Consider the following 27,847-nt stretch of genomic DNA (forward strand, 5'->3'; position numbering starts at 1 on the left):
CTTTCTTTTTTTCTAACTAATCTTTCTTTCTTTCTAACTAATCTATCTTTCTTTCTAACTAATCTTTCTTTCTAATCTATATTTCTTTCTAACTAATCTTTCTTTGTTTCTAACTAATCTTTCTTTCTTTCTAACTAATCCATCTTTCTTTCTAACTAATCCATCTTTCTTTCTCTTTCTAACTAATCTTTCTTTCTTTCTTTCTAACTAATCTTTTTTTCTATCTTTCTTTCTAACTAGTCTTTCTTTCTTTCTAGCTAATCTATCTTTCTTTCTAACTAATCTTTCTTTCTTTCTATTTAATCTTTCTTTCTTTCTCAAGTATATTTTCTAACTAATCATTCTTTCTTTCTTTCTAACTAATCATTGTTTCTTTCTTTCTTTCTTTCTTTCTAACTAATCTATCCATCTTTCTATCTATCTTTCTTTCTAACAAATCCATCTTTCTTTTTCCTGACTAATCCTTCTATCTTTCATTCTAACTAATCTTTCTTTACTTCTTTCTATTATTAGTTGGGATCTAGAGATGTTTTTGTTTTTGTGATGGAGTTCCCATCGTGGTGACGAGTGGAGCCTGCAGTTGGGCGGAGAACAGGCGCTGAACAGATTAAGCTGTGGTATTTATTGAGGGTGGAGGTGTCCAACATCGGTGTGGTGGAGGAGTCACAGTTCTGCTGTCTGACAGCTACGAGGAGCTCAGTGTTCCTGCAGCTCTACACCTCGACATCACTGCTGAGGACCTCCTCATAAAGCTAAAGTTCACACACACACACCAGCAGTGTGAATTCATGAATTTATGTTACATTTAAATAACATATAAGAGAGTTTTAACATATTTTGGTTTGTGTTTTTCTATGCATTTCATAAAGGTAAATTAAATAATGATTAAGTCTGATGCGTTTTATCACCTCCCTACCATAAACATAAATCATAAATGCTTAATGTTGCTCTGATCTTAATGCTACCAAGTACATTCAAAATTAAATAAGCTCATTAATAAATTCCAAATTAAACATTAAATTACTAGTCATTAACTAAGAGTAACATTTTCTCTAGGTCTAGGAGGTCGTATATATGACCTATGACATATGATATATGAATAAAGAAATAGAAGAGAGTAATTAATTAATTCGTTATAACTGTTAATTACATATTTATATAATACTTATATAGAGAAGTAATGTGTACATACACAATTTAAAAAAAAATAGTGTTTTTTTATTTATTTATTTATTTTATATCGCACTTAACATTACCTCTAAACAAGCGCTGAAGACAATATATATGCCAACAATAATTCAAATTAGGTGTTGATTACCCACAGACAAATTTTGTAATTACCTATTATTAAATATGCTGTCCTTTCTGTCAAAGTGTCACTTGCGAAGAGTACAGACTCCCCATAACACTGTGACATAAACTTATAACATGTTTCAGAGTGTAGGGTTTGGGGGTTATCGTCGTGTTCACGTGTAGGTCCAGCCGTGAGGCAGACGACAGGCTCAGTCAATGCGCTTACATGAGTAACTGTTCATATCAATATTTCAGAAAGTCTGTATCTTACCGCATATTGTAATAGTGAAATAGAATGAAATGTATGTTGTTCTGAAGTCTGTTAGAGTTTATTATTGTTGGTGCTTAGTTTAATTATGTTTCTGCTACATAAGTACATTTAAAGTATTTTCTTTTTTTTTGCCTCTCTATCTATCTATCTATCTATCTATCTATCTATCTTTCTATCTATCTATCTATCTATCTATCTATCTATCTATCTATCTATCTATCTATCTATCTATCTATCTATCTATCTATCTATCCGTCTATCTATCTATCTATCTATCTATCTATCTATCTATCTATCTATCTATCTATCTATCTATCTATCTATCTATCCGTCTATCCGTCTATCTATCTATCTATCTATCTATCTATCTATCTATCTATCCATCTATCCGTCTATCCATCTATCTATCTATCTATCTATCTATCTATCTATCTATCTATCATCTATCTATCTATCTATCCGTCTATCCATCTATCCATCTATCTATCCATCTATCTATCTATCATCTATCTATCTATCTATCTATCTATCTATCTATCTATCTATCTATCTATCTATCTATCTATCTATCTATCATCTATCTATCTATCTATCATCTATCTATATATCTATCATCTATCTATCTATCTATCTATCTATCTATCTATCTATCTATCTATCTATCTATCTATCTATCTATCATCTATCTATCTATCTATCCGTCTATCCATCTATCTATCTATCTATCTATCTATCTATCTATCTATCTATCTATCTATCTATCTATCTATCATCTATCTATCTATCTATCTATCTATCTATCTATCTATCTATCTATCTATCATCTATCTATCTATCTATCTATCTATCTATCTATCTATCTATCTATCTATCTATCTATCTATCTATCTATCCATCCATCTATATATCTATCTATCTATCTATCTATCTATCTATCTATCTATCTATCTATCTATCTATCTATCTATCTTCTATCCATCTATCTATCTATCTATCTATCTATCTATCTATCTATCTATCTATCTATCTATCTATCTATCTATCTATCTATCTATCTATCTATCTATCTATCTAACTAAAACTATTTCAAACTGAAAACCTTTAAACTGAAAGCTTTTAAAACTACTTCAAACTTTCTGGCTAGGCTTTTTCAAGCCAACTTAAAGTTTGCCAACAAACTTTTTATCTAGTTGTTATTAGTGTACTATAATTTAGAAAAGTAATTTGTGGCATAACTAAACTCACTCCGGCAGTTGCGGCGGGAAGCATCTCCATAGTATCCGCTCTTGCACACGCTGCAGTCCGCTCCTTCAGTGTTGTACAGGCACTTGAGACACTGGCCAGTGCGCTTGTCACATGCCTCAGGATCCGATAGATCGATATTGTTACTGCAACGACAAGGTTGGCACTGCCCACCGGGCTTAGAGGGGTCACCGTAATAACCAGGGGCACATTCTTCACAACGTGGACCTGGTTGATGGAGAAAGTACAGTTTAGTTGCATCAAGATAAGATTTTAAAATGTCGCATAAAGCATCTGTAAAAAAATATGAAAAGAAAACCAACTTTAATAGGACATTTCTAATGCTGACCTGAATTAAAGATTCATATTTTCTTCAGAATAGCTCAAAAATTGCTCTACAATCGGTCACAAACTAAAACCACAACAGAAAAATTCACAGTCTTCATGTTGTTGTTTTTTTACATAACCTGTACAATATATATAATAGGATTTCTTAGTACAATATATATAATAGGAAGAAAAATTAGTACATAATTAATGAAAACAATATTAGGTTCACATTTCTAAAGGAAAAGGTGTTAAACCGAGTTGGAACCAAAGAACCAACAGGTATTTGGTGGCTTAGTGTTAAAATAACTGTAATACGGGGGATTGTATTAAATTATTAAGGAGATTATTAATGAAATAAATATTTAAGGGATGGAAGTGCTCTCATACAAAATCATCATGTAAAGCTCTGCTAAGAATACAGTATAAGAACACATATTACATAAATAAGGTTATGAAAAATGACTCTCCAGAAGATTTTACATTTTAATCTTAATGTCAAATAATACTCAGCTGTTTGAATACTAGTGAAATAATCTCCTGAAGAGTGTTGGGGTACAAAGCATCAGAGTGAAAATGACTTCTTTTTTTTACATTAAAAGATCTCACACTTTGAAACTCAGTTAGCTTAGCTGTATTATTAATTCTGCCGAAACAATATTCATTCACTCTGTTGCTATGGTCAAATTTCTTGCAGCCAAATGCTATGTAGAGACACACGCTTGCTTCTCTGACTCAAAAGCTGGCAAAGGAACAGTGATGGGCACTTCTAGTTAAAAAACAGAGTAGAATTTATATAAGAGAAGTATTTAGCACAAAAACAAAGAGGATCTCAACTGAATGACAGAATTGAATAGCATTTGAATAGATCGAACAGATCCACCACCAGTAAAACTAGAATTACAGAATAAATATTTTTTTGTAAAAAGATTTAAACAAATAGTATAATATTATTGTTTTGCTACAAAAAAGTTTTTTGTTTGTTTATTGTTTTAATCGATCGGATCACAAGTAGACGTGGCAGACACATACTTGTTTACACCTGGTGTGTTAATTCGTCTCTTTTGTCTACTTTCAATAACTTCTGTCCTGATTTCTTCAAGGGGAGGGTCTATGTGCAGGTAAACGTTTTTTTTAGTTTTTTTTTTTAGATCTTTCGATCTACTGGACGAAATAAGATTGGACGCAATTTACATATGAACATACATAGGGAGACGACAGAAAAACACACACGGAGAGCAGCATCTTTCGTTTCTGCTCTGAAAGCGGCTAGATCACGCCGAATGCAGTGAGTGTGTATTCAAAATTAGAAATTATTGTGTGTTAAAATGGTGAGAGAACATTGTGCTTGGTACGTTTTCGTTTTCAAGCCAAACTTGGGTCTTCAGCCGACAAAGTTCAAATCATGTCTAGTCTGGGTTGCGCTCTTCCTATAATGTTTGTGCGTTAGGTCAGTAGGCGGAGAGTAGGCATTCTTTTGTGGCTATTCAAACCCATTTGTACATATGAACGTCTACACTATGAAAGCAATGTGGTCTAATGCGTTTTGGACTACCTCTGGTAGGACAAGCTCAAAATGTTTTAGACCCTGTTTACACCTGTATTTAGCTTCGTCCACTTTTGATTCGATCGACCAAAACGCATCTTAATATCAGGTGTAAATAGGGTCTTAGTTAGTTACTCCCCAGCACTGCTAAACTGGGTTGAGAGGGTTCTGCAAATGAACATGCAGGTGTGAAGTGTGTGAGCCATGCGCTAGGAAGGGGGGATGGAGATCGGGCAGCAGAGGTGGGGTGGGTCTCCATGGTTACTCACGCTTGAGGACTGCCCCTGCAGAGCGCTTTACAATCCCTGTGTCCAGTTGAGGGGGGACAGGAGATAACACACATTATCACTGCACGTCTGATCAGACTGACAGTGGCCTCTGATTATGACTTTTTCTGCATCCTATCCAGATGCAGATGGACTCAGGGTGTTAAATGGCTAAATAAAGCTCTGTTCAAGCACTTATTAATTTGTGAAGTCATACAAGAACTACATTCTCTTGTTGCATTTATGCAAGAAATGCAAAGACACATGACCCGGCCCTCATCTTTATACATTTTATTTCATCCATCTCTGGGAAGAGAAAAATACAATTCTGAGGTTAAAAATACCTGTGTAACCCTGGTTACAGTTGCAGACCACGTGTTGGTTGCGGTTGTCTTGATAACATGAGGCGGCAAAGTGGCGTCCGCTATTGGGGCCCTCAGGACAGGGGCAGGGGCGACACTGATTTCCTAATCCAAGGGCCGGGTTTCCATAGTAACCATTAGCACACCTGTGACAGGAGGTATCTATTACATTAGCATGGGCAGAGAAACATTCAAGAAAAATCAACCCTTTTCACTGTGTGCCTGCAGGCTTTAAAAAATCCTTCTGTTCTCAAATATTTTGAGTGTCCTCTAATTTGAGTAATTATCAAATCAACCATACAGCTTAAAACGTCAAAAATGCCTGCTTTATTACTTGTACCTTTCACATTGGTCCCCTGCTGTATTGCTTCTGCAGTTGAGACAAGCTCCAGTCCTCTGGTGGCATTCATCAGCGTGGCCATTACACTGGCAAGACCTGCAGTTCGGGAAGCCCCAGTGTCCAGCCTGACAACCATCACAGCGCTGACCAAATGCACCAGGCCGGCATGGACACTGTCCTGTGTACTGGTCACAGAAACGGCTCTGAGAGCCCTCCAAACTACATTCACACACTAAAGACAAAGAATAAAAAGAATGAATGAATGAATGAATGAATGAATGAGCAAGGAAGGAATGAAAGAATAAACAAACAAACAAACAGAAAGAAAGAACAAGAAAGAAAAAAAAAATGAAAAGCAAGAAGATAAGATAAAACAAACAGAAACAACCAAAAACAGAATACAATTTTAAAGAGAAAAAACAAACAAATAAAAAGAGTGAAACAAATAAAACACAAAACAAACAGCAAAACAAAAGAAAAAAACGAAAGAAACAAAGAAAAAAAACAAAGCAAGAAACAAATAGCAACGACAAAATAAAAGGAAAACAAACAAAAAAGAAACAAACAAAAACTAAATAAGAAAATTATAAGAACAACAAAAAACAAAACAGTAAAAAAAAGAAAAGAAAAGGAAAGAAAAAAAGAAAGAAAGAAAAAAGAAAGAAAATAAAACAAAAAAGCAAAATGTTATTGATTTACCCTACTGTTGAAACGTTTTAGATCAGTAAGATTTATTCTTGTTTTTAAAAGTCTCTTCTGCTAACCAATGCTGCATTTATTTGATCCAAAATACAGCAAAAACAGTAATACTGTGAATTAGTTTTTAAAAATAAGTGAAATTTATTTTTTAAACAACTGTAATGTTTCTTGAGCAGAAAATCAGAAAATTAGACTGGAGTAATGATGCTGAAAATTCTGCTTTGCATCACAGGAATAAATTACATTTTAAAATATATTCAAATAGAAAACAGTTATTTTAAATTGTAAAAATATTTCACAATACTGTTTTGCTGTATTTTGGATCATATAAATGCAGCCTTGGTGAGCAGAAGAGACTTCTTTTAAAAACATTAAAAAAAAATCGAACAAATCTACAACTTTTGAATGGTAGTGTACCAGAGCAGGGAAAAGGGTTTTAGAACATGTCTCTTACGTTTGCACCCAGAAGGGCCAAATCCATAAGCCCCCGCTGCACATTTATCACAGCGCCGGCCTGATATATTGGGCCTGCAGCGGCACTGACCCCCACGGACATCACACTCTGAGGTGAGCGAACCCTGAGGATCACACTCACAAGCTGCGGGAGGAAAGTACTTGTCTTAATAATAACAAATACAAACAAACCCCAATATTTCCATCTCAACCCCTAAATTCATTGTTGACACTCACGCAGCGCGCCGTTGTTAATGAGGGCAGACATGCTGGTGATGAGTTTAGCACACGCTTCACTCATCTGTGGGCGGGACACACTCTTGGCAGTCTCGTGGCAGCGGTAACGCTCATAGCTCTGCTTCCGTGCAACGGAGGCAGGGTCTCCCGCGGTAAACATCTCTAGAGAAGAGTACCGAGGGAGAAGGGCAATCTAGGGAGGTGAGGGGAAGAAAGGAACCAGTCAAAATGAGACAGAACATCAAGAAGACCTGATAAAAGTTGAATGAAATCACAGATTTATGCTTACGGAGTCAACAAGTACAAAGGCATTAGTGGAAGTAAGGATGCTGTTCCTGTCGGCGTAACGGATGAACTCCACACGCAGTTTGTAACTCACTCCTCCCTCCAGACACACTGGCTGAGGCAGAACCACAAACCTGCAGCAGTGCAACAGAAATATTATAAGTAAAATTTACTTTTTGAGAAGATTCTGGTATACAGAAGTGAAGGAAAACATTAGCCTACTTGAATTCTTTTCTCTTACCTGTATGACTATTTCTTCTTTGGAACAAAAAGGAAGATTTAAAAAAAAAATGTCTAAATGAAAGTCAGTGAGGTCCTATGTTGTTTTGAAACCCATTGACTTTCATTGTATGGACAAAAACAATTGAAACACTTCAAAATATCATCTTTTGTGTTGCACAGAAGAACGAAACAACAACATGAGGCTGAGTAAATAATGACACATTTTCCTTTTTAGGTGAATCATCTCTTTAAACATTCATACGTGTGTTTCACAGACCTGGCACTAGAGGGGAGCGATAAGGTTAGCAGATCATCTGCAGGGATGGTGTTTCCACATGGACTGCTGGTAGGTATGGGGCCTGGTCTAATCACCATTACACGGACCTCCTCCCAGTCTCGTGGCATCTTTAAAAACAGAAACGCATATGAGTATACCTATAACACACTTCTTCTCTGAGTATGAAGCCAATGGGGGGACATGTAATGTCTAAGTGTACCGTTTACCTGAAGCTCATAGCGAATGAGGATGTCATATTCCATAGAATATGGAATGTTGTTAATGGCTAACTCCAGCGTACCACCTTCAGGAGCCCATGCAAACCCAGTGCCTGTCCACAAGACGGGACGGCCCGGCTGGTACTCTCTCTCCTCAAATGCAGAGCCCTAAAAAAATATAAACTGTTTAATGTAATCTTTAGAAATTCTGAAAATTAACATTTATTGATACTGTACATTGTAATGTTGTGATGTCACTTGCATTTTAAACAATTGGTTTTAGTTTTTAGTGTTTTACGTTTCATTTATTTAGACAAAATAGTGTGGAATTAATATTTATTTATAAAACGTTTATATTTTTATAATATTTCATATTTTTATTTTAATATTTATTCATATTAAATAATTATTAAAATGGGCCAGAATTTTTATGTAAGTACATCATCGCCAAGAAATATTTCATCATATTATCTTTTGAATATATCTATATTATTTTATTTTACCTGATATGTTTAATTACAAATATTTGTTCCGTTGCTTGAGTATCATGTTGATTATTTTTCCCAGTTCTGTACTTACTTGACCCAGTTTGGCATTTTCAGCCTCATAAATGTAGTGGTCGAGGGCCATGAAGAAATACCCAGACTCCACCTGGTTACACTGGCGTCCAATCATGTGACTCCGACAGTGACACTGCCCTGTTTCCATTGAGCACCTGAAGACAGTTAATTACACAAAGTACATCATTATTATGTCAATTAAATTGTATGTATTTATTTTGTATTGTATGTATTTATTTCAAAACTGCCAAAAAATCTGAATCCTCATAAACTGAACAATACTGACTGGTTGTCTGTAGCTCCACCCACATCACAGTCACACCCTCTGCAGCCATTGGCATCATGACTCAGGGCCCAGTGCTCAGGCTATAGGAGAATAAAAACACCAACATGACATTTAATATTCAAATTGTTGGCTACAGGTACAATACAAAATACTGTGACAGAAGGCATGATATGCTGATGGAACACCGTGATACTTTGATATATACCATGCCGTGCTAACAAATGACCATATCCAAATACAGTTTTAATCATAGTAAAGAATTACCATGGAATATATCCATAAAATTATGTGACATCACTCTAATACTAAAGGCACTTATAGCTGGTCTAATTTCAGGATACAGTTCTTCCTTTCATTCCATTTTAAGCAGTGTGTAAACCTACACCAGCTGCCAAAAGCCCCTGGGCTAAATGCAGACATTGTTGAGCAAACATTCTCAGTTCATGTTCCCACCCAGTAGAGAGGATACAAGGTACCAGTGAGCATTCAGTTCTTACTGGAGAATGATAACCCAAATGTTCTCAGAGAGGTGTATGGGGAATCATAAACTGCTAAAAAAGGCAAGCTTGTTTTTCTGCTCTACTTACCAGACATTGGTTGCAGCTGTGTCCAGTGACCAGGCGTTTACAGAAGCAGTCTCCACTAACAGGGTCACACTGGGAGCTACCGGACACTGTACCCCTGGGGTCACATTTACATGCTAAAGAAGACCAGTGAGAGAATGACAATGATTGTGAATCAAGAGTAAAATATACCAGAAAAATGTTTGTCAAATAGGTGGTGGTTTAAAAGTGCTGAGGCATTTAATTCCTTTCTAACTTTTGAAAAAAAGGAGCTCTGAAATGTCAAGGCGTTTAATAAAAATATACTAGCATTTAAAAAGTTTGAGGCAGTAAGATTTTTTTAAAGAAATTAACACTTTTAATTTGATGCAAGGATGTATTAAATTGATCAAAAGTGGTAGTGAAGTCATTTATAATGTTACAAAAGATTTCTCTCTCTAATATTCAAAGAATCCTTAAGAAAACTGTATTATGGTTTCCACAAAAATAATAAGCAGCACAACTGTTTTCAGCATTGATGATAATAAGAAATGTTTCTAAATCAACATATTAGAATGATTTTAAAATGATCAAGTGATACTGAATACTGGAGTAAGGACAGCTTTGACATCACAGGAATAAATTACATTTTAAAATATATTCAAATAGAAAACAGTTATTTTAAATTGTAAAAAATTTTCACAAAATATAACAGTTTTTCTTGTATTTTTGATCAAATAAATGTAGCCTTGGTGAGCATAAGAGACTTCTTTCAGAAACATCTTACAGAGACCAAATGTTGTACAGTAGTGTTGTTATATTGGCTATCTATTGTCATGGTTATGCTGCATATGAAGGCACAAAGATGAAAGCGACACACGTTATTTAATAATATCCACATGAAGGCAAGCAATACCATGTATTGTAAACGAGACCAGACAACGGTGAACTGAAAACACAGGACTTACACAGACAAACAAAGTGACAATGACAACCCACCTGAACTTAATGATGAAATCAAATCAGTGACTATGACGACAAACAGGCAGGGAAATAGTGCATACAGAAAACAAAGTCCAAACAGGGTGATATCGTGATATCTATATCACCAAAAATATATATAGATATATATAGATAGATATCTATGATATTAGATATTTAATTATTTATGATAATTTCCTCTATTTTTACATTTAGATTTCCTTTGCCAACGTTATTATACTGTATAAACTTGTGATGCCTAAAATTGAATTGTAGCATTTAAAATGACTGATTTGACTGATTTGTCATTTATTACATTATTAATTATTTTTAATATCGGACATGTATTGGTTATATCATGAAATATAATTATCAGCTGACTGGTATTGGCTTGTACTTACGTTGGCAGCCACGAGGGTCGCTAGCACTGAGCCCAAAGAAACCAGGTTTGCATTTATCACAGCGCGGGCCTTCAACATTGTCTTTACAACGGCACTGCCCAGCAATCATGCGTGAAGAGGGGTCATCATGCCCGTCACAAATGCCACCGTTCAGGGAACCATCCGGGTCACAATCACAGGCTGCCAAAGAGAATAGACATAAGCAAACGTACATAGTACAATGCATAAACGTATGTTTAGCATTCTCACACCTACCCACGCAGACCCCAGGGTCTCTGATGTCTCTATTCGGATCCTGATAGTAAAAAGGCTTACAGGTCTCACAGTTGCGGCCCATGGTGTTGTGGAGACAGTTGTCACACACGCCTCCACTGTTGTTCCCAGTAGCCAGAAAAACCGCCATGTCAAAATGACACTTGTTGGAGTGACCGTTACAGTTGCATTCTGGGCAAAAGAGGAAAGTGTAAACTGTGGAATCAGAAATCTATGCCTTTATGCACTGCATGGGCAATATTATTATGGTTATTGATAATTACTCTTGCAGGCGTTAGTGTTTCGGCCCTCAGCTGGTCTCCAGGGCAGGTCATTATAGAAGTCATCACATTGTTCACAGTTCAGTCCATTCGTGTTGTGTTTACACACACACCTCCCGTGTACCTAGAGATGTAAACGCCAAACTTCACCTCATCTTGTAGTATTAACCTCTCTGGTAACTTAATTTGTGTCTCGTTACAATAAGGCGATAATTCTTTTCATATTATGGTTGATAACTAAATGGTGCATATAAAAATTCTATACTACTTTGTCTAAATAACCAATATACAATAAAATATTGTAAGCCATTACATTTTAATGTACAGTATGAAGATGGATATCCATTTTCAGATTTGCTAAAGATTACATTTTACAGTGTTATTCAATTATTACTGTTTTTAAAGATTAACTTTAAAGTCACCATGAAATTTAAAGTGTACTTGTTTTTCATGGAATATTGCAGAATTTATATAAATGATTAATCTGTGCAGTTCATTATTGTTTCTTTTTTTAAATTCATGTGCCTTTGTTATCTTTAATCAAAATAACTTCCCCTCCCTCTTGCAACTAATGATGTGTTTACTGGCACGAGGGCAGGACAACCTGTCACAGGAATAGTAAAATCACAAGCATCGAATCAATTTTCTGATGAACAAAAAGTCCCAACCTACATTTTTTCTTGTTCAGGAAGTTTTTTCACTTGGATATATATATATATACAATAGCGAGAAAACACAATCTCAACTTTCATTTCCTGCAATTTTAAGGCAGCAAATGTAGCCTAAATTAGCTAAATGAGCATGTACATCTAGCTACAGTTTGGTAACTCACCATGCCCTCAATGTCATCCCTGATGCCGTCGATAGGAGCACACTCGGAGGCATGGCCATAGCAGAAGCAGTTGCCCCTGACAACCAGCTCATACATGGCATAGTAGTATTTCTCTCTGATCTCAGGCCGTGAGTCCAGCAGATTATCACCCAGAGTGTGCAGCTTGGTGAAGTTCAGACGGAGGTTAGTGATCTTCAGCTGGTCTGCAATATGAAAACATTGGGGTTAGTGGAGGACAGTGGCATATAAATATCTTGGTTTCCACAAACTTTTTAAGCAGCACAACTGTTTTCAGCATTAATAATGATAAGAAAAATTGATTGAGCAGCAAATCAGCATATTACAATGATTTCTGAAGGATAATGTGACTCTGAAGACTGGAGTAATGATGCTGAAAATTTAGCTTTGCCATCACAGAAATAAATTATATTTTTAAATGTATTTAAATGTACATCAATGCAGCCTTGGTGAACACTGATCATAAATCACACCATATGATCATCAAGCATACAATCACGACCACCCAATTATGAGAACATTCTCCAACCCCTGTAAAAAATCCCTAAACCCTGTTAACCAATGACCTCTGACCCCTTCTCCCCTGAGCCAATGGCCTTCTCCTCAGTGGGAGGTCACAGTTAGCTGAGCGTGGAGGCCTTTAGCAGGAGTGTGGTGGATAGGCTGCTGTTACGCTTCAGAGACACTCAATGAAGTGGGACTTGTGTGATTTATAAGGAAAAGAGTTGGAGGGAAAATCATGGAGTGTGTGAGAGGCGCATATCCCAACATCAGAGAATTTAGCTTCTGTGCACATGCTGTTTGTTCCAGTCATGCTCTAGATGATCGGTATAACAGAAAGTGAGAGTCACAAAGAGAGTGTGAGATCAATTTATAAACACTCACACAGTGCATGACTCAGCATGACAGCTGTATGGAAATAATACACTGACCAGCTGAACCAGCAAATTCATCATCAGCTAATTCTACTACTACTAATTCAACACACTTGCACTAGGCCAATGAGGTCATCCAATATTATTTGACCATTCAATAAAAAAAAAAAAAACTGAAGATATTTCATCTTGTCATGAATCCCAGCCTATGTTCCCCTGTCTTGTGTTGAACTCTTATTTTGAAGTTTTTCGGTTTCTATTGTTTCTGTGTTCTCTTCTGTGTTTAGTTCCTGTTAGCTTTTTGTCTTGTAAATGTCTAGTGTCATCACTCACAGTAAGAATCAATGAAGCCACAACATTGTGCAGCTTCTGGTTGTGAATCCGCCAAGAACCTTTCATAGGTGAGAATCTGTTGGTTTGTATTTTATGTACAGTATTAACTCAATATTAAATGTTTTTACTATGGTAGTTTTAATGTGTATGCTTTTACTATGGTCGTGTCGTGTCCTTTTTAATGTTGAAATGCAAACTCAGAATATTACACAAACCTGCAATAATTAAATATGTTAATTTTGTGTTTTATTTTTTTATTGCTGAAGTAAGTTTTTTTGTTATTAGAAACAATCAAGTAAGCCCAGACCAGGTGAGGAAAAACGTACTCGGTTACTAACATAACCTCGGTTCCCTGAGAGTAAGGAACGAGTATTGCATAGCTATACGCAGTGGGAAAACTCCTTTTCTCGAGAATATTGAAGCCATTATTTTAAAACGCAGTGCACCTGCACAGTGAGCACAGAGCAGAGCGTTTAGCTCGCTCATTGGCTGTGCTGCAGCAACTGCACGAACCTATACCTAGGCGAACCAATCAGGACGCTTCGCGCCCAGGGCGCAGCAGAAACCGCCAGAATCGGTGTGGCTTATGCCTATATAAGCAGACCATTTTGCCATAGAATCAGGTTAAATCGACTTGATCCAAGCGTAATAGCACGGCAAGCTACGCAATACTCGTTCCCTACTCTCAGGGGATTCCCTTTCGAGAGCGTTCACTTCGTATTGCGTACCTATACGCAGTTTTGCGTGAAAGCAGCTCAAACGGGGGTCCCCTAAGGGCCCTAAGGACCGTAGATAGGTCCCAGGAGGGGATAGAGGGGGGCAGAGGCAGGTTAGGTCTCCTGGTCCCCTTGAGGAAACGAATGACCAGGTCGCTTTTACCCATGGAGTGGCCGGCCACAGGATCGTGAAAAGCCGCTATGGCTGCCACATATATTTTGAGTGTGGAGGGGGTCCTGCCCGCGTCCAGCAGCTCCTGAAGAAAGGAAAGTAGTAGAGGTACTTCACATATGTGTGGGTCTACGTTTTGTGCTGCACACCAGCTTGCCAACGCTGACCACTTGAGGTCAAACTCTGCCTTGCCGAAGGTTCTCCAGATCATGTGAACCGTCTGAGGGAGGAGAGACCAATCCCCTGGGAGGACATTGTCTCTGGATAACATATGTGCGCCCTGGATGCGCCCGCCATTTTGTGAATGCACGGGGTACCAGAGACAGACCGAACGGTAGGACCGTATATTGATAAGCCCGCCCCTCGAAGGTGAATCTCAAAGATGGCCTGTGGTGGTGGGCTATTTGGATATGAAAGTAAGCATCTTTCAGATTGACTGAGAAGAACCAATCCCCTGGGCGAATTTTTTCCGCAATGATTTGTTTGGTTCAGCATTCTGAATGGCCGTTTCATAAGGGCCTTGTTCAGGTGTCTGAGATCTAGAATTGGTCTGAGGCCACCGTCCTTCTTCGGAACTGTAAAAGCCCGACTCGCTTAATGATGGGTGAACTGTCTCGACAGCTCCTTTCATTAGTAGGTTTGACACTTCGGTGTGAAGGACGTGAGCTATCTTGCTTCCCACCGATGTCTCGACTACTGCGCAAAAGCGTGGGGGTCTGCAAGCGAACTGGAGTGAGTAGCCTCGCTTTATTGTTTTCATAACCCAGTCTGATACCCCGTGGATGGTCTGCCAGGCCTCGGCCCGTGTGGCAAGGGGTTAAATAAAATCTGGGGGCGGGCTGCCGTGTGACGGGGACCTGACCGCCCCAACTTTGAGAGCTAGAAAAAATATTTTTTGCTATAAAAGGCAGCTTTTATCATCTGTGCCGCGTGCTTTATAATGGGCTTGATGACTGATTTTTGAACATTTCCAGCCGGCCGAACTGTAAGGAGGGAAACACTAAGATCTCAAAAACAGCGATTTTCTGCAGTGGTGCGCGCCCATTGACTGCAGTTATAGGGGGCAGCGCTTTCTTAGGGCGCCCTGAAGCTGAAATTGAACGCTTGGGTAGAAAGCGCCTCAGTGAAACACTCAGAGAATCCCTTCACCGCTGGACCGAAGAGGCCGGTGTTGGAGATTGGGGCATCATGGAAAGCAGTTCTGTCCACGTCCTTGATCTCCGTAAGGTTCAGCCAGAGGTGGCGCTTCAGCACAACCAAACTGGCCATACCTCTGCCAATCGCCTGGGCGGTGGTCTTGGTGGCGTGCAGGGCTAAGTCCCCAAAGACCTCAGGGTCCGGGCCAGTCCCATCCATAGAGCAGAGGAGCTTGGCCTAAAACACTTGGAGGATTGCCATGGTGTGCAAAGCCGATGCAGCCTGGCTGGCGGCAATGTAAGCGTGACCGGCGAGGGCTGATGTCGTTCTGCATGGTTTGGCTGGGTGGACCGCCTTGGTTCTCAATCCGCTAGAGGTGGGCGGGCAGAAATGTTCTCCACAGCTTCCTCTAGGTAGGGCAACGTGTTATAGCTCTTCTCCTCAGCGCAGTCAATAGCGGAGAGCGTTGGGGATGTTGATGTTTTTAAGCAAGCCGAGTAAGGGGCGTGTCATGATTTAGTCAGCTCGTCGTGTACCTCGGGGAAGCAGGGTGCTGGTCTTTGATGAGGGGTCTGCTGACGCCAGGTAGAAACCACCCGTCTAAACTGCTTCTGGTAGGCTCCTGAGGCTGGGACCACTCGATGTTTTAGTGAGCTTTAGTGAGGACGCGAATAAGTTCAGCGTCCCCGCTTGCTCTAACGCCGTCTCTGCTCGCTTGGGATTGAGGGGTGGGGTCAACTGTCGAGCCCGGCCAGTCTTCTCCCTCAGATGCAGCCAGAGACAGGCTGTCATAGCCATCTACCTCAGATGAGGCAAACAAAACGAGTCCTGCTGCTTGAGAGGAGGGGCATAGATCCGTTTGCGAGAAAAGCACTGGTGAGGGGGTCTCGCGAGGAGAGAGCGAGGCACGCGGGGACTGGGCCGCCGTGGGCTCACTCGGTTCAGGCATCCTTTGGCCCCGTTGCTTCTTCCGTCGGGGCTCGAAGAGGGAAGGAAGCGTGGGAGCTTGAGGGGCGGGGTCGCCGTCCAGAAGGATAGCTAGCCGCAAGCGCAGGATGGAGATGGGCAGCCTCTCGCAGGCATCCGCCATTGATGTGTGCAGTCTCTGCGTGGGCGAGTCCCAGGCATGGGGCGCACTCGCTGTGTCTGTCAGTTTCATGCAGAAAGGCTCTGCATGAACTACATCCAGTGCAAAAAGCTGCATCTTAAGTATCCGGTTGGAGGTTAGGATTGTTATGGTTCACTTACTCTGAATGTTAGGGCTGTAAGGGTCTTCGATCCGAATAGCAGGGTCAAGAACACGGTAAATCACCTTAGAGAAGAGAAAGTGCAGTTCAGCAAACTAATTACAAACAAATGAACTGATGCAAAGTATTCCAAATTAATAACTCTCACCTCTCCTTCTGTCGATGGCTCGATGTCAGAATATCTGGATTCGCAGATAACATCATCAACCTTACGAAGAGGACTCTGAGAAATTCCTGGGAAGTTGGACTCACAGTCGGAGGCGAAGTAACGGTACACCTGCCAGGTTCGGCCAAAATCTGCAGATCGCTCAATCAACATGGCTGCTGGACGGAAAGTCTGTATACAAAAACGATTGACAGTATTAGGTCAGTTTTGGACTGTTTCAAGGTTGATTGTTATTATTTGGAGGGGAAAAAACTATTTTACCTTAAATGTCATGATGAGATGAGTAAAGTGAAACTCTGCCTCCAGGTCCAGCTGAAGGTAAACGTCAGACTTCCCTGAGAAGAGAAAAGAGTTCATGTTCACATTAATGATCCAAGGCATCAACAATGACTATTACAACAATTACACAAAAGTCCCCTCTGCTGTAATAAGATGATGTTGTGTAAAGAACAAAATTAAAACAAATACTCCTTCATTACTATTTTATCCTTATCAAATATAACCACTTTTGACCCTGAGGAAAACATTCTGTCTTAAAACACTTTTTTCAAACTTATTTGTTTTTTAAATTTGTCTACTAAGCACTTGACATAGGCTAAATAATATTGAAATCTAATAAATAATCTAATAATAATATTCATAATAAAAAAATCAATGAATCTATTATTTAAATAAAATGGCCAACTTTCTAATGATACTTTAATTGCTACCGTTATATATATACTAAATAAAATTAAATAATATTTTTATGCTTTTTGCATAATTTACCAAAATTGCAGATTGATCGGAAATGATGCACAATAAGCATATATGGTTAAATTTACCTTGTGTCAATGTGACCAATATAACAAAATATAAAGGTTACTGACAGAAATGTGTAAGTTTTAATACAACTCAAAGACCATAGGATATAAAAATGTCCATATTAGTGTCACTGAGGAAGATTTTGCTCTATATGTTGGTTCAACATTTTTATCACTTTAATGACTACAAACAGATCCTGTTTACTATTTGACTTCTAAAACATTCTGTAATATTAAAGAAAGAAAAACTCTTTGTTAACCGTACTCAACTTTTATTTAAACTCATCTTTGCTAGCAGACTGCCGGTGTTATTGTGCCCACATTGTAATACAGAGTACATCTGAAATTATTTCAACAACACCGGTGCTGCAGTGCAAGAGTTCTCACATTTTCCAAACACTTTATCTGGAAATGTAATAAGGCTCTGACTCAGAATAACAATGAACAACAATATGCACATATGCAAACACAGTGTCCTAGTGACTGAGCAGAGCTAGAAATAGATGAGGTGGTTTAACAATCTAATTTTGTTCTGATCATGTCCTACTTTGACAGTTCATTATTAATCTGGAGCGACAGTTTTCTGTATTCTGCAAAGCTGGTGCCATATAGAGCTCACCTGTGCCTCCCTGCATTACCATTACAAAGCTGTAACTGAGTGCACTGCAGCAGCCCTTTGTGTGACTGCTGGATTTAACCTATGTTTCCTAATCAACAGCTAAACAGGAAGGAAAGGGACGCTGAGGAAAAGAGAGAGACAGGTTGTACCACAGATGAAGAAAATGAGGGACTAGAGCGCGGGGAGAGGCCAGCGGAGGTCAAGTGGAGCACAAAAGGAAATTGATTCAATGACATGCTGTTTTTTCAATTCATGTTTCAGTGTTTCGGCTGGAGGAGGAAGTCGTTAAGCCTCAATTCAGAGCACATGCCAAAGAGCCATGAAAAAGACTACTCTTATATGTGTAACACCAGATTTACCCTATAGAACACATGACACTTCATGAATAAAAAGCCAAAGAAAAGGCAGTTTCCATGAACAGGGCACTGGTAATAGGGCCTGAAATTCTCGCAGTGATTTTTAAAAACATTATTTTATTAATATTACTATTTTATATTTATTACTATTTTCATTATTTTATTTCAATATTTATTTTCTATCCATCAGGGAAACTCTGTTACTATTTAGACATACCCCCATATTTTTGTCATCATTGTGAACATTAAATATTTTTTAAATTAAATTGATATAATTGCCAATAACAGGGTTAGACATTAGGCCTTATTAAGCTTAAGTATGGGGCAACTAGTTTGGGACCAAACGTTGGTTTCTAGTTACTGATAAATTTACATTTAATGTATTTGATCATTTTCATTTGATACACTTTTTAAAATGCCTTAAAAAGTAATTGCACACCACAATGTACTGTATCTGGCATCCACTTAATATAATACCAAGCAATAGAGGGGCCACGACAGGAGCCACTTGTGAGACACACAAGTGCTGAACAACTGATCTACAGTTCATTATGCATTGTTACAGAAAAGTCACTGAAGCCATAGTAACCATGAGCAAAAATAGTGACCATTTCCTCAAAACGCTGAGGAATTCCCGCATTCCCTTAATTCACTCATTTCGCTGAGCACAGAGAAGACACACATCTGACACACAGGGGCCTCCCTCATGCACTTAAACTATTAAAGGAACTTTGTTAAGATGTAAAGAGTTATTGTTTGGGATAAAATGACATATACTATCTAAATATAATTTCAGCCCATCAGCCATCAGTGTTTGGAAAGCTTCTCTGTAAGTGTAGCTACAAGCTAATTAAAGTAGTAAAAAGTCAGTAGTAGAGTATAACCACTAACAAAAAGAAGCTAACTACAAATAGCACTATGTTTATATCTAAATATTACTTTATATTGAGTTGTATATTTGTATCTAAATAGTTATTGAGTACACAATACAATGTGACATTAAAAACAACCATTTAGCATTTAACGCATAGCACTGCTGCCTGTTAAAAAAGTACTTCCATTCTGAACATCCATTATTCTTGTACTACAAAAAGTTAAGGCTGTCAATTTAAGTTGTAAATGGCCTGCGTTGCCAATTTAGCGACTTTGTCGCTAGAAAAGCAACTTTTCAGACCCCTCAAGTGACTTTTTTCGTACAAAAATGCGACAAGTGACAATTCTAGCGACTTTTTCAACTGCTGGTTAACATGTAGTCAGCCGTGTCATACTCTTTCCATTGCCTGACAGAAAATATGTAAATGAGAACAGTTTTATTGGACATTCTGCTTAATGTTGTATTAAAATACAGTATGTGAGAAGATTAGGAGAGAAGACGGATGAAACGGACGAAGAAGTGCAGACAGTTGGCACATAACGTCATCTCTATTCTCTAATGCTCGCCAAGGCTGCATTTATTGGAGAAAAAATACAGTAAAAACTGTAATATTGGGAAATATTATTAGAATTTAAAATGACTGTTTTTTATGTAATAAAATGTAATTTATTCCTGTGATGGCTGAATTTTCAGCATCATTACTCCAGTCTCCAATCATTCTAATATGCTGATTTGCTGCTCAAGAAACATTTCTTATTATTATCAATGTTGAAAACAGTTGTGCTGCTTAATTCTTTTGCTCTTATTCTTTACTCTCACTTTTGACCAATTTAATGCTTATTTGCTGAATAAAAGTATTAATTTCTTTCAAAAAACAAAGTCTTAATGACTTATTCTATGAACTGTTTTAGGCTGATTTTCCCCAGCACCGGGCTTCATTCTGAGTACATGCATTTCTCTCCCTCAGCCTCTGTGTTATTAATAGACGCTCTAAACATCAACCTTCTAATAATACATGTGAAGCGTTTCCAGTCCTTGCCAAGCATCTGGGTTTGGAGGGCTCAGGGAGGCAATCAAATTTCCTAGCAACATATTACTCTACATTTGACAAATGAAACCAAACGGATGTGTGGATTTCCATCAAAACATGGCCGAAGCTTTAGATTAGCACACATGGTTTTTTGTATGCCTTAATTAACAGTTGGCTGAGGTTGAAGCCACGGTGCAGCGGTTAACACAGACATGTTGAGCTGTGGTGGCCATGCAGATCTGACTTTGACTCTCATATACATATGTCTCATAAAGCATAAAAAGCCCAAGAAAGTGCAGCTCGTCTGATACGAAGGTCATTCTCTCACCATTCTCAGACTGCCACCAGGACTTCTTGCGGTGTGCTTTGAAGGTGGTGATGACATTCTCGATGCGGTGACTCATGGGGTTCGAAAAAGGTTCATAAGGTCGCCGTGAATCACAGTGGAAACACTTCTTCTCTTCCTACATAAGGTCAAGTGTCGAAAATAGACAGGATCAGCATTGCAGCATCAGCATCTTCACAAAAAGCTCAAAACGGTGTGTGTGTGTTTATTGTCTATGACAACTGGTTACCTGCAGATGGCTGACAATGCAGTAGGGTTCTCTCCTGCGCAGGCCACAGGTGGACGATGCTTTCAAGTTGGTTTCCCGACCCACCAAGAGGTCACCGGTTGCAGGATAACAGCTTCCATGGGTACAGCCGTGAGCAAGATCAGGATCCTGTCCGCTGGTAGTTGACAGGACTTTTAATGGAAAAGAGAGAAACAAAATAGACATGATGAGCAGAACATGATTGTATTTTTGAAATGTTCAAGTAGAACATTTCGAGTACAAGAAAAAATGAAACAACACATTTTTGTTCTCTTGCCAGTTTGGTCAACCAGAGCTCAAGCAATTTTCCATTAAAGCTCAGCACATGCCAAGTTTCCAAAAAAAGTCCATTTAGTCTGAGGTGCTAGGGAAAAACAAGGCTGCTTTAGCATGATGGGAAATTATTTGGCTATATCAAATTAAGCAAAATCCTAAATATTGTGTTTTTTCATTTGGCTATTTAGTTTCTCAAAGACTGCCATTAGTACTATTTCACTGGCATTTTCACAAGTACACTTCAGCAACAAGTAAGTAGTTTAGTCGGTAACACTGATGCTTTTACGTGAATCAAATGAAACTTTTTTAAGTAATAAATTAAAAATAATGATTCATTGTTTCTGTGTGTGTTAAAATGATTTAGTAAATAAAGATAAATAAGAGCAATACCTCTGTTTGGGGGATATAAATGAAAATTCTTAATCATGTTAATTTATTAAAAAATACTATATCAATGTAATTAGATTTTATTTTCTACATTAAATATTTATCATCTTTCTGTTTGGTAAAAAAGATGATTTCTCTGAGTGAAAAAAAATGAAAACTATCAAAATATTGCCAAAAGGCTAAAAAGAAATATCAGCACAATACGTCTTTAGCTCTATTGATCAGCCCTTAAACCCCTGCACTGTTTGCAGCCACGTTTAAATCTTGGGTTAAATCAAATCTCAAATGTAACTGTGTAGCTTTAATTAGAGTAAGAAAGAGAGACAGAGAGTTTACAACACCCAACAGCTGCTAAACATTCCTGCCAGTGTCCCAAACAAACTCTATGTGAGATGATATTGGGGTCTGCAGTTAAGATAGCTGGGACTGCTTCAGACAGGTGCTGTGATACACATGTACACTCCATGTGTAATTTGTCTCGATAGATTTCTAGCTTTTAATGTCAGAAATCAAATGTAAGCTAACACAAAAAGAGAAGTGTAGAGAGAAAGAGAGTTTAGTCACATGAATGGACTTGAGTAGCCTGGGAAAACTCTTGTTTACAGCATTTATCCATCAGAGATCTGTGCCTTCAACACAAGACAGCTGCGTCTGTCTGGCACCGTACCATCTCTCATCCTTCTGCCACCAAAACACACACACACACACACACACACACACACACACACACACACACACACACACACACACACACACACACACACACACACACACACACACACACACACACACACACACACACACACACACACACACACACACACACACACACACACACACACGGACCTGCCCTCACACATCAACATACGGAAACACACCCACCTTGGGTCAAGTTAACTACAGGAACTGATGGGAAAATGCCTGAGAAAGGAATTAAATTCAAATTCAAGGGAAAACCATCTCCATCTCTTTCCCCAACAGGCAGAGCAACTAACCACAAATAAGTCTAGATACACCAAATGCAACTTCTGAGCAATGAATCTGGTGCTGGTTTTACATGAATCTTTCTGGCAGTGTGTTGACCACAAAGCAGTGAGAAAGTGGACAGAAGCTGAATTATGGGAAGCAAAGGCTTAAATGTAAGAAGCAGAGGAGTTCCTCTGTTAAAAGGGATAGTTCACCTAAAAATGAAAATCCGGTCATAATGTACTCAGCTTCTTGATTTTGAAAAACATCTCTGTGTTTTTTTGAAAGTTAATGGTGTCCATTGTTTTCGACCCTGTTAACTTTCATTGTATGAACAAAGGGTGAGTAAATGATGACACAATTTTTCTGTGTACTATTTAAATATTCTTAACTATATAACCCAGCAGGTGGATTGAGGATAAAAAGTTCCCTTTAGGGATTGACAAATGGAAATGGTTTCTTATTTAGTTGCTACACCCACGATGAGCTATGATAATAAATGGTGACAGCGAGAACACAGTTCATACTGTTGTTGTCATGTTTTTATGATGATCAAACCATGTGGCTTGGTTCATTTAGTAGCCTCTCACTTATAAATGCAGGTTTCATACTATGTCCTAAGGTCTGCTTGAGAAAGCTGCCCTTCAGTCAGTGTGTGTGCCACTCGCTGCTTCTGCCTTACATGGACAAGCTCTGAGGAATGTGGGAGGACAGCTGGCACGGTAGACATACCTCAGAGCTAACAAAGACCTGCTGTTGCCTTACTGTACTCACTGAGGAGATTTCAAACTAAACACCCCATAGTCAAGGTAGTCAAGGTTGCAGAAATACATAAAATGCATACCATTCTTACCATGTCTTACCTGGACATACCAGTCTATTCACAACATGTTGAATAGAATATACGGATTACAATGAATGAATACTGCAAAGTATGTAGTATAATCTACGGAGCCCCGCACATGACATGCGGGAAAATATATGTAGGCCTATAGGAGTTGGCGATATGGTAAAAATATAAGATTACAATTTTTTTCAGGAAAATCACGATTCACCATTTTATCACGATTCCTTTTCATGTTGGTTTTACTATTTTGCAAGTGACTGAGCATTACAAACAAACTAATAGGCTTAAAAACAAAGCCTAACACAAGGTAACACAATATAAAATAAAAAAGAAGGGCAGACATTTAGGCCAAAGTGGCGAAGATAAAAATCTTTGTCTGTAAACTGTATAAATTATACATTTATAGTTATTAAAGCTACTACTAAAGTTCTCAGAGCAGTGAGCGATTTTCTCTTTGTTTTTTGTTGTTTTAGAAATTAATACAGGAACAACATTAGAGTGAGTAAATAAGGACATCATTATAATTTTTGGGCACCGGCACGGACACCAGTACCAGCATGGACACCAGCATGGACACCGGCACTGGCACGGACACAAACACGGTCACCGGCACGGACACGGACACCGGCACCGGCACGAACACTGGCACGGACACCGGCACGGACACCAGCATGGACACATACACCATCACAGTCACTGGCATGGACATGGACACCAGTACCAGCACGGACAACAGTATGGACACCGGCACGGGCACGGACACAAACATGGTCACCGGCACGGACACGGACACCGGCACAGACACCAGCATGGACACATACACCATCACAGTCACTGGCATGGACATGGACACCGGCACGACACTGGCACGGACACGACAAAAAATGTGAATCTGACTTGGTGAAATGAGACTCACCAACAGCGATTACACAAACAAAACTAGACACAATGGAAACATGAGGGCTATTTACACTGGCATAGACACGGGCACCGGCACGGACACTGGCATGGGCCCGGGCACGGACACCGGCACGAACACCAACACTGACACAGGCATGGCACCGGCACGGACACCGGCATGGACACCGGACCGGACGGTATCGGTATGTCTCTTTATTTTTTAGTTTATTATGGTCTAATTTCATTGAATTATTTTTTAAAAGGGATTTTTCGTCCCTCAAAGAGGTAAAACTCACAGTCCTTTTTTTGTGTGTATTTGCACGTTGGCTGCAAATTTCGTTGGACTGACAGACAACATGTGGACCATAGCCATTATTTAAGCTTTCAGCATACTGTACGAGAAAATCCCTGTGAGCTAAGTGTACTAAAATAAACTTGCCGAATGTGAGAGGTCTTTCGTTTGTCTGATAAGACAGATGTCTAGGTTCTAGGTTGTCATCAGCACCTAATCCAGGCCATTTCTTGGTAGCCGTTTTTGTCCGTACACCGGCACGGACACCGGCAACAGTGCCGGCACAGACAACGGCACGACAAAAAATGTGAATTTGACTTGGTGACATGAGACTAACCAACAGCAGTTACACAAACAAAACTAGACAAGATGCAATGGAAACATGAGGGCTATTTATACACCAAGACTAATGACTAACAAGAAACACCAGTGAACAATCAAGATCAACCAATAAGAATATGAAGGCCGATATCTTGGCCACAAATTAACAATAAGTTCCCACAATTTACTAACACATCAGCAGTTTTTTATAAGTTTTTATAAATTATTATATTTTGAGTACAATTTAATAAAACAAGGGAGAGAATTAGTTAAACGTGGCCACAATATATATATTTTGTCCGCACGTCATATACATTAGGTTAGACAGACAGATAGGTAGATAGATGGGTAGATAGATAGATGTAGTACAGTGCACTCAGTGTAGTACAGTGCAGCCTGTAGTAGGACAGAGTGTGTTATCTATATCTCTGAAAACACAGTCACAGGCCACAGTGATTGTGGACCGACCATATCCCACAATGCTCTCTGGAGTCCTGTTTGTCCAGTCTGAGCTAATCTTTTTCTGTCTTTCTCTCTCTTACATACATTCAGACTTTCTCTTTCACTTTTTCATAAGTTTTTCTTTTTCTGTAAATCTAATAAACCTTCCTGCCTCTCTTATCTGTATTCTTCGGTTTCTGCTGGTCAGGGTTTGTCTCTGTGTGCCAGGTAGGGATTATCACAGCTGGGACTGTCCGCTTTGTTCAAGAGCTCCACTTTTTCATTTTCTTGCATCTCTGCCCCTCTCAGCTTTCAGAGGGGGATTGTTCTCGACCAGGGAAAGCAGAGAATCGCCTCCTTGTGTCTCTAACCCCAGAGAGTCATTTTATCTTGAGGACTGTTCATTTGACAGGAGGGGAAAAAATGACACTAACATGGCACATTGTTCAGCAGCTGAGGGACAGAAAACAGCCGGTCACTTCCTAAAAAGACCATTAAGAAGCACAGGGGCCCCTCTGACACATTTTTAAGCAAGGTTTTTACACAAATACTGTTAAAAGCAGAAGAGCCACTACACAAACTACCACAGGTCAAATGTCAACAGCATTTTAATGTAAAAATCTTGGTAATCAGTATGCATTGACCTTTGACATACTGTCCACATCCGTCCACCTGCTGCTGAAATGCAGAGAATGAGGTAAGAATCTTCTAGAGATCTGACCAGGGATGGATGAACTGAAGTCAGAACTTCTAAATATGTGCCTTTCATACCGACCCTTCCTGTGAAAAGCTTCTAAGATCTGCACACAAGGTCACTAGCGTCCCTATATGCATCAGGGATGCTGTACCCGCTATCAAGTGTGTAACCTAAAAGACTGGTATCAAACGTAAAGTTTAAAGAACGTCATTGAAAACTCTGCTACTATTCTGAAAATCGGGGAACATACTTATTGTCCACACCACATGTTACACTAAATTAGATTTTTTGAAAGTGTCCAAACATATCCTTTTGCTCTATTTTAAACAGTATATCTATTGTTTTATTGTTTAAAACCTCCAATATTTTATTAGGTGAAATAAAATATTTGCTTGTGCTGTCTTTCTTTGAAGCAAATAACCTTTTGGATTTTTACTATTTGATGCAAAAGTGATTATTGCAAATTCAGAATAATCCAATACATTCATTATAATTGAATTGTCGTTTTTGAATGCTGATGCATGTCAGTATTATTTAAACATAAACAAGGCTGCATTAATTTGATCAAAAATACAGTAAAAATAGCTATATTTTGAAATATTATTATAATTTACTATTTTAAATCTATTTGTTCCTGTGATGACAAAGCTGAATTTTCAGCATCATTACTCCAGTCTTCAGTGTCACATGATCCTTCAGAAATCAGTCTGATATGCTGATTTGCTGCTCCAGAAACATTTATTACTATTATCAATGTTGAAAACAGTTGTGCTGCTTAATGTTTTTGTGGAAAACATGATACATTTTTTAAGGATTTTCGATGAATATAAAGAAGAGCCTTTACTTGGAAAAAAAAACCGTTTGTAATATTATACATATATTAACTGTCACTTTTGATTTGAATGCATCCTTGCTGAATAAAAATATTAATCTCTTGCACAATAAATAAATAAATAAATACATATTACTGACCTCAAACCTTTAAACGGTAGTGTGTATACAGGTATGCACTGAAATACAGAAATAATTAATATCGTGATTTAAAGAGATGGGTTTTATCAACAAATCGAGAAAACAATGCAAAGACATTCATATGTTTTTAGGTGTGGCTTGAGTGACTAAATGGTTTTTGTGGCTACTGTGAGTGACAAAAGCAGACAAGGGCAGACATAAACAGCTTCAATCTCCTCACAGTTCTGACTATCAAAGCCTGAGCAAGACATGACAGTAATGATGATGCAGCATTCAGATGCCCTTATGGGTAAATGTGAAATATAGAGAATACATGTGGATACAGGATGTTGCTGCGCTGCTGGTAATCTTACTCCCTTTTCACTGAGTTTATTTTGGCACTATGAGTCTAGTTAGTCTGACGAGAGGTGTCTGCTATTTGGAGCCCACTGCCCAGTCTCAAAGTCTGCTCTCTCCTCTAACCCTAGTGCTATTTCCAGATCCCGTCACATCTAGCTCCTCTCCAGTCACACATCCACACACACACACACACCTCTGCTAAAATCTCTTTCCTCGACTCCTGTGGCTCCTCCAATGAACAAAACAGCTGAAGCCCTGACAGATGAACTGATTTCACCAATAAGATAATGTCCTTAT

General features: G+C 38.7%; 1 protein-coding gene across 2 annotated transcripts in view; it reads right to left on the minus strand.

The window, feature by feature from the left end:
• Nucleotides 1-27,847, minus strand: part of lamb2 (laminin, beta 2 (laminin S)) — a 47,131-nt gene that overhangs the window by 11,991 nt on the left and 7,293 nt on the right. The window contains exons 3-23 of one of the 2 annotated variants that reach the window (XM_077214457.1): nt 21,095-21,264; nt 20,848-20,983; nt 17,099-17,172; nt 16,820-17,008; nt 16,673-16,736; nt 12,174-12,376; nt 11,345-11,465; nt 11,064-11,252; nt 10,809-10,988; nt 9,472-9,584; nt 8,885-8,964; nt 8,618-8,753; nt 8,048-8,206; nt 7,821-7,948; nt 7,326-7,455; nt 7,037-7,229; nt 6,801-6,944; nt 5,648-5,879; nt 5,290-5,453; nt 4,949-4,984; nt 2,810-3,034 (exon numbers count right to left, since the gene is read on the minus strand). In XM_077214457.1, the coding sequence (XP_077070572.1) occupies nt 2,810-3,034; nt 4,949-4,984; nt 5,290-5,453; nt 5,648-5,879; nt 6,801-6,944; nt 7,037-7,229; nt 7,326-7,455; nt 7,821-7,948; nt 8,048-8,206; nt 8,618-8,753; nt 8,885-8,964; nt 9,472-9,584; nt 10,809-10,988; nt 11,064-11,252; nt 11,345-11,465; nt 12,174-12,376; nt 16,673-16,736; nt 16,820-17,008; nt 17,099-17,172; nt 20,848-20,983; nt 21,095-21,264 (3,066 nt within the window). The remainder of the gene's footprint in view (nt 1-2,809; nt 3,035-4,948; nt 4,985-5,289; nt 5,454-5,647; nt 5,880-6,800; nt 6,945-7,036; nt 7,230-7,325; nt 7,456-7,820; nt 7,949-8,047; nt 8,207-8,617; nt 8,754-8,884; nt 8,965-9,471; nt 9,585-10,808; nt 10,989-11,063; nt 11,253-11,344; nt 11,466-12,173; nt 12,377-16,672; nt 16,737-16,819; nt 17,009-17,098; nt 17,173-20,847; nt 20,984-21,094; nt 21,265-27,847) is intronic. The other variant, XM_077214458.1, reaches the window with a different exon arrangement.

The sequence above is a fragment of the Siphateles boraxobius genome, unplaced genomic scaffold (genome assembly GCF_051911475.1).
Source record: "Siphateles boraxobius isolate OS27281-9 unplaced genomic scaffold, OSU_SipBor_1 68, whole genome shotgun sequence".
Taxonomy (NCBI): domain Eukaryota; kingdom Metazoa; phylum Chordata; class Actinopteri; order Cypriniformes; family Leuciscidae; genus Siphateles; species Siphateles boraxobius.